At 31.3% G+C, this 7,702-nt stretch overlaps 2 protein-coding genes across 2 annotated transcripts; one reads left to right on the top strand and one right to left on the bottom strand.

The window, feature by feature from the left end:
- The first annotated feature begins 835 nt into the window (after positions 1-835).
- LOC113849009 (uncharacterized protein At4g00950) lies at positions 836-2,746 on the top strand. The gene is made up of 2 exons (XM_027478526.1): positions 836-1,716; positions 2,354-2,746. Exons 1-2 carry the CDS (start codon positions 1,096-1,098, stop codon positions 2,432-2,434), a joined length of 702 nt encoding a protein of 233 aa, XP_027334327.1. The 5' UTR covers positions 836-1,095; the 3' UTR covers positions 2,435-2,746.
- A 3,301-nt stretch (positions 2,747-6,047) lies between these two features.
- LOC113851565 lies at positions 6,048-7,108 on the bottom strand. Its single transcript, XM_027482082.1, is given in 3 exon segments — positions 6,048-6,510; positions 6,612-7,030; positions 7,091-7,108. Coding segments are annotated over 3 exon segments (900 nt in total).
- Between the last annotated feature and the right edge of the window lie 594 nt (positions 7,109-7,702).

Below are 7,702 nucleotides of genomic sequence, written 5' to 3'. Positions count from 1 at the left end.
GGAATTTGGTGGCACATAGAAATGACTTGTATTGAAGGGCATGCCACTGTGATGATTCCAATGAAGCCCATGAGAGTTCATGCTGACTTCACGTTACTCAATTTTCCATCACAATTTGGCGTCCATAGCATATGGCAGGCATGGTCCTACGAGACAAATCACCTGTCTTATGTTTGTGTAGGACAAAGGGTTAAGGTCCATATCCTCTTTTTAGACGGAACTCAGAGAAAACAATTCTGGGTCACTTATGTGTCACATGATGCACCAAAGAACCGTTTAACAGAGCCAAGTTATTCTGACCAAAAACAAGGAAGCCAAGGTGTGGTTTAAAAGTGTATAGATAATGAATGAAATTTCTATACTTTGTCATCTCATACACACGTTTGATGGTTTATTTAGTGTTGATTTAAACTTAAAATTATTGAGAATAATATGTGGACATTCATGAAATAGATGTTAAATAGTAGAAGTAAGAGAGCGAATATATATATATATATATAATTTGATAAAAAAAATATAAAAAAACGGCTAGTTTTACTTGTGCGCCAAATGCATTTTCACACTCAAAACACGTCCACATATTCTCTTTCTAGAATCCTAGTCACATGCCCGTTAGCCATACAATAAAGGCTCAAGTTTCTAGTTTGACATCCACAAATTGGTTTGATTCGATAATCAAACTAGGTGGGGACTTGGTAAAAGTAATACAATGATGAAATAATTACGCAGTAGAAGGAATTCATTCTAGAAGTTTGGTTTTGATTTTGACCCTTTTTGTTTACTTAATAATAAATGGTAGTGTGTTAAGGAATTCGAGTCCCTAATCTAATATATGCCCACATTTTTCAACAAAAGTACACGTAGCTACAAGGGCGAATAATAAGCACGTAGGGTCGACCGCTTTTGGAGTTTTGCTTCAGAGAAAGGCAAACATGACCGAAAGAACCAACCTTTTCGGCTGAGGAGCTTCCCCTCATCACTTCCACTTTGTCACATTATATTTCCTTCTTTATATCGTCAAAAGCATAGCCAAAAGCTAAACACTTCTTCTAGTTTGAGCACACAAAGTGTGTGTGTGTGTGAGAGAGAGTAGTGATGGGTGGTTTTGAATCAGTGTTTGAGTCAGAGGAGTGCAACATACCAAGGTTACCTTTGTTGAACCCCTTAACTATGCATTCTCCAGAGAGATCAGGGATGCAAACTCCTCCCCTTCATACCTCAGTTTCAGTTCCATTTGGTTGGGAAGAAGAGCCAGGAAAACCAAGGCCTTGTACTGCTCTAGTAACCTTCTCCAACCCCAACCCAAGGTGCTTGGAACTGCCTCCAAGGTTGTTAATTGATTCCAAGATTGACAACAACAAACTACACTCTCCCACCACAGTTTTGGAGGGACCCTGTGTGGGCAACAATAGTTACCAGTCACCATCTTTCAGAATGAGTGAAGATTGTTGTGGTTCGGAAAAAGGGCAACTTGGGACTATGATTCTCAACAAAGGAGTGGGGATCAAGGAGAAAGGGTGGTTTGGTTCTTGGAGGGAAAAGGGCTTTAAGGTCAAAAGGGAAGCTAGTGGGGGTAGTCATGTCTTTCCATCTTCTGTTGATAAGGATGCTGATCATGTTGGTGATATTGTAGGTAGTCACAAGAAGGAGAGGATGAGAAAGACTAAACGTTCTGAGAGCTTTTCTAATCCATATCATGCCAAGCCTCGTGTGTGGGTAGGTTTTTAAAATTTTTAACATAGTTTATATTATGCATTGTTTTTTTGTTGTAATTGAGTTAAACTTGGTGGTTTTTCTCGGTGCTTGAAATTGTACTTCGCTAAAACTTGTGTTATAATGTATAAAGCATGTGGCTTTGTAGCAATTTATGACTGGGTAAATGTGGTTTTGAAGTCAAGCTTCACTGAATGGCAATTTAGACCAGTTCCTGTTTTGGAGGTCCATATTGGTTACGAGAATGAGGGTTTCACTGCACTAAAGTTGCTATTTTGAGTGGGGGAAACTGAAAATAAAATTCTTTTGGTTCATATAGACGGATCTAGTTTGGTATATCCAAGAGCTAGTGATATTGCATTTGGAATAATAATAATAATTCCAGAAAGTTTTCTCAATGCTAGAGCTAGTTGTTTTTCTGAAAATAGAGGACACTCACGCTCCACTTGACTTGACCAAAGTTGTATTTTGGGGTGGAGGGTACCACAAAGGAGTTGCTCTTTGTCTCTAAATTGTCTTTTTTTTTTTTTTAATTCTGTGTAATATTCTGTTGAATTAAATGAAGTTAGTATGGTCCCTTTTTTTTAATCAGCAAAGTTAATATTGTCCCTTATCTTGCACTGTTTTTGATTATTTGTAGACAACGATCTATAAGGGCTTGAAGCAAGTGGTTCCATGGAAGAATAAAAAACTGAAGAAATATGGATGTTGGTGGCCTTAGGTTTTTGGAACCTTTCCTTGGGTACCATGGTCAGGTCAAAATCAATTACCTTGGATGCTATCTACTACATATGTACTATTTTTTCCCCTTCCATTTATCTTTTTCTTATCTTTACGAAATCAGTATCACAGGTGGCATTAACATGTTACTTCTGTTGCTATACCACTGTAATATTTTGGATTGGTTAATGCTGCTCAAACCTTAGGTTTTATTGTCATGACAAGATGTACAAATTTTCTAATCTTCATTATATGGTATCTTAATTGAATGTATTGTAACAGTTGTGGTATGCAGTAAGTTATTACTTTGATGCCTATATCCGTTTTGAACGGTGCCAGCCCCAGTGATTCATAGCCCTTAAATAAGGTCTAAGGGAAAAAAGAAACCTCACCCTAAACAGGGAAGGAAAAATCCAAAACAGAAGATTGATGGAATGAAACGAATATGATAGATAATGCATAAATCAGTAGTTATTTTGCATTAAGATTTGGACTATTAATAATTATATTTTAGAATTCAATTTTAATTGCAACATTTTTAATAAAATAAAAGGCGAAACTCAAAACTACAGGATCATTCTAGGAAAAGAGAGGTCGTGGACCTCTCATGACCTCTCGGAAGAACAGGACAAACTGAGAAGCGACATCAAATACAATTGTTATAGAATTCCAATTTGTGAAAAGTTATATATTTTATGTTTGGGTTATATGATGAATTGAACGTGGAATTAGAATTCTAAATTCATTTCTAAGTTCTATTGTGGAGATATAAGATATAATTTGTGAATGCGCTATATATATATATAAAGTGTGAAAATAAAATTTATAAATATTTTATTAAAAGCTTGATAATGTAGTTTAATTGTAATGATATAACTGTCTCAAGTTCAAGTCTTAACAAATGTAACTGTGTTATGTAAGAAGAGTTTCGTCATGTACAATGATTTTATTCTATTTGAAATAGAATTGTTTTCAATAAAAATATATATGATTTAGGAAACTAATAATAATAATTTAATCAGATTAGTTGATTTGTTGGAGAAGGAGAGAATTATTAGTAAGGATGTTCGTTTTAATGGTGACAATGACAGTAACGAATAATTTTAGTTGAAATGACTTCAACATTTGAGTAATGTACAAGTGAAAAATCAACATTTTATCTAGAAATGATTCAATTAATTAGAAAAAAATAATTCTATTTTACTTTTTTTACATTTAATCATATACAATTTAATCTTGACCTTTAAAAATGTGTAATGCAACATTTTATATACTTTTAAAAGTGTGTAAAAAAGTCAATTTATCACTCCACCATCTATTTTTTCTATTTTTTAAAAAATATTCTTGAAAATGTCGGTCACTATAGAGAAAGAAGAGTTTGGAATTTTGAGTATTTTTGTCAAAGAAATAGATGCATTGCATATTTTCAAAAGTTAAAGTTTAAATTGTATATAATCAAATATAAAGAGAAATAAAGTAAAATTTATTCAATTAATTATTATGTTATTATTCAGAATTGTCAAAAAGTTATGATTCTAAAAAAAATTTTAAACATAAAATTAGAGTTAATATGATTATTTGCAATTTAAAGTTTATTCTTTATTGGATTCGTCCTGTCAAATGATTAAATCAAAAGCTTAAATTTTTTACTTTATTTTTTTCTTATTTTAATATATATATATATATATTGAAGTATTAACTTGTGTTATTTTAGTTCATAAAAGTTTTCATCTATGCAGATTATTTTTCAACAAATAAGTTTGTGTATGAGTCAACAATTTAATATGGTAAACTTGATTAATAGTCTTCTAGAATATATAAATCGTGCACTTTCAAATTTGTATAGTATTCTTTATGAAAACGAAAGTGTTACGTTGAAAAGTCAAGTAGAAAAAAATATTAAAAAATATTTATAATTATAAAATACTTGTTAAGATTAAATGAAAGTTTTATTGTACTATTCTATAATTAATTATTTTATATGATAGTAAATATTAAATTTTAAAAGAAAAATATAAAAAATTATATAAATAAAAATATTAAGATAGATGAAAAATTGTAAAATAATATTAGAATAATATTTGTAGTGAAAAAAATAATAAAAAATAAATTAAAGTAGTTTAAACTTAACAAAAAATAATATGTTTTTTAGTTTAATAAAAAAGATTACAAAGAACTCATAAGAAATATAGTAAAAATGATTAAAAGAGATTTAACTCAAATTGAATGAGCTTCTTAATTAGTAGTTACACAAGTAAAAAAGGTTAAGTTATAAAATGAATCAGACTCTTTCAGTAAATTAAATCAACTTATGTTATTTTTTTAAATAAAATTTCATTTAATTTATCAAAAACTTAAAAAAATAATTTATTTTTAACTTATAAAAAATATTTTATTTATTTTTATATTATTTTTTGGTAAGCATTTATTTACTAGCTCATTCAAATTAGATCTTAATTAATAATAAATAATACTTAAAAAATTTGATTTTTAATCAAGTTTAACAACTTATGTAATGTAAAATAAGACATTATTATTATTACTATTATTATCTCTATCAAGTTAAATTTTAGACCTTTATGGAAACCTTAACTCCCAAGATTGGAAGCTGCAAAACATTTATTTATTTGGATTAAAAAGGACCTGTGTGCTAATGGAGTGCAAAAGAGTGGACGATGAAATCAACTGGTCAATTCATGCTCGAAGAAATATTGTCTCTGAACACAAGTTTTTTCAATACATTGGTTGTCTTCATTCTTGACAATCTCAGTATCCTAACCTTGGCTTGAAGGAAGATACTTATCATATACTTTCAACATATCTATTATCATTGTTGACTTTGTGAAAACAAAGACAATTCGATTCTAGTATTCTATGTTATTTATTGCATACCTAAAACACTCCACACACAGATTCAGCCTTTTGATATAGCACATTCAACGGCCTAGTCATCAATTTTAGAGTCATTTACGAATGTGTTTGATTTAAGAAAGCATTTTCTATTTTTATTTTTTGTTACAAAAGATACTATAATTATCAAATTCCTCTTGTTTAAATTTACCTAAATGTCATTTTCGACAAATACTCATTTATTTTGAGTAATATATAATTTTAAATATTTTCATACAAATTATTTAAAATAAAATATTTTAAATTAATATTTTTAAAATTTTAATTATATTTTTTATCGGCAAACTTTAATTATAAAAATATACGATGAAATACGGGACAGCAAACTGGTCTGAAAAGTTATAGCCCGCCTGGCCCAATGATTTGTCGAATTGGGTTGGGCTTATCCCACATAAGGCCCACACCAATGGCCGAATTAACATCCCGCAGCATAATCCTAGTTTTAATGAGTTTTTTAGCTTGGATTCTCCTTTCTTCAATTTTGATCAATTTCATAGAAGATATCCGAATACCAATACAAATACAAATATTTATGTATATAATTAGCATATATTAGATATACAATGCAGAATGTACAATAAGGACTAAAACTCAACACAACTCATTCACATTTGATAAAACAAATTGAGTTTCTCTAATTTAACTAAATTCCTTTGTTTACCAATCTTGATGCAAAACAAGACTTCGCTCTAAATCCTACAAAACTATAAACGAGGTAACATCCAACCGACATTCCATCCTAGGAGTAAGCCAGCCCCAACAAGACTCAATCCTAAGGCAAATGCAACACCATATGTTGTAACATTACTTTTCTGTTTGTATACCATTTCATATTTGGCATTAGCAAATTTTGGCTTTCTCTTGCAATGTTTCATGCCTTCAAATTCTAAGGGCACCCATGGAAGAGCCATTGGGAAGAGATTAGAGATTGAATAATCGCGACCCTTAATATGATTGTTATGAGTTTCCAGCTGCAACAGTTGAAACCATTGCTTATAGGTAAAAAGTTGTGAAGCCTGTATGAACAAGAGTGGAATAATGTGCTCTTTCTCTGCATAAGCCTGTTTTGCTACCTCTTCTGCTTCCCTTGCACGTGTTTGAGAATGACAAAGTGCTTCCATAAGTTGAGCTTTGCTGAGATCTCCCTCAAAAGCTTGTTCAAGAGACCTGAAAAAAGGCAATGAAATACACCATTTCCTTTTTAAAAATATCTTGGGAATAAACAATAACCACATAAGGTGCTAGTGTAACCAACCAAGTGATGCAACAAATGTTAAAGAGGAAAATACCTTGAGGATTTGGTAGAGTCAAAATATAAATGCCCTTTGTTGGATATAGGCCCTGGCTTCTTATGCATCATTAGTTCGGATTCTAAACTTCCCTTTGCCTGAATAGTTAAATTGGAAAAGGCACTGAATTTGGCTTCCCAGTCAAAAGATGTTTTTATTTTGTCATCAGTAATAGTAGCATATGGTTGTCCTCTGAGATACTCCTGAGGAGGAGGAAGGTCACAATTCTCAATATGGTTCAGAGATTTCTGTGAAACAAAGCAAGCTAACTCATCTCTGTCTGTACTTCGCCACCATGGCTTTGCCTTCACAACTTCAATCCAAGAATAATTTGAATCCATGGAGAAATCATTTGATTGCTTGGACACTGAGCAGCCAACAGAATCAATATCCATGGTCTTATGTTTAGTCATCATATCCATTAGTTGAGGAAATGCTGGAGAATTTTTCCTATATACTTCTTCCATTCCTTCCATGAAAGAAATATAATCAGACTAATCAAATAAATGGATATATGCATTATGTGTGAAAAGTGTAAACCGTATGTTCACTAAGAAGATATTTGTAAGTAGGGGACAACAAAATGCACTTCCACTAAAATATATCAAAATAAAAATCGAACATTGAGATGAAGAAGGCAGGTACTAATACTATTACTCCCCATATCCAGTTTGAAAGGAAATAGAAACAGTTAATAGTGTACTATAATGCAGACACGAAAATGAAACCTATATCATGGAAAATTGGAAATCCAAATAAAACAGGATTTTTAGCACTTGAATATGCTTGTAGATTAAGAGGGATGATTTTAACTAGGGCTATGTTTCAGTAGGAAAAAGGAAATGAACTTGAACATGATACAGTCTATGAAATATAACATCAACCAATGTCCATAACTCGATATGCACACCATTATCCAACTTCTCATTTCCCACCTACCCAATAATACATAGCCTAAAACAAATCAATAATATATCGATCACCAAAGTTATTCTCAAGTGTTGATCATCATGTAATGCATAAAGATGGACATTGGGTAACAAGAACATTTCAAAAGACAATACATACAT

The sequence above is a fragment of the Abrus precatorius genome, unplaced genomic scaffold, assembly GCF_003935025.1.
Source record: "Abrus precatorius isolate BTA unplaced genomic scaffold, Abrus_2018 Scaffold9, whole genome shotgun sequence".
NCBI lineage: Eukaryota > Viridiplantae > Streptophyta > Magnoliopsida > Fabales > Fabaceae > Abrus > Abrus precatorius.
The sequence above is the reverse complement of the archived record's forward strand: the minus strand, read 5'-3'. Positions and strand labels throughout refer to the sequence as shown.

Excerpts from the sequence above, each read along its gene's own strand:
- LOC113849009 (XM_027478526.1), top strand. The coding sequence starts at position 1,096 with ATGGGTGGTTTTGAATCAGTGTTTGAGTCAGAGGAGTGCAACATACCA. Across the intron at positions 1,717-2,353 it reads ATGCCAAGCCTCGTGTGTGG|ACAACGATCTATAAGGGCTT; the intron begins GTAGGTTTTTAA and ends GATTATTTGTAG.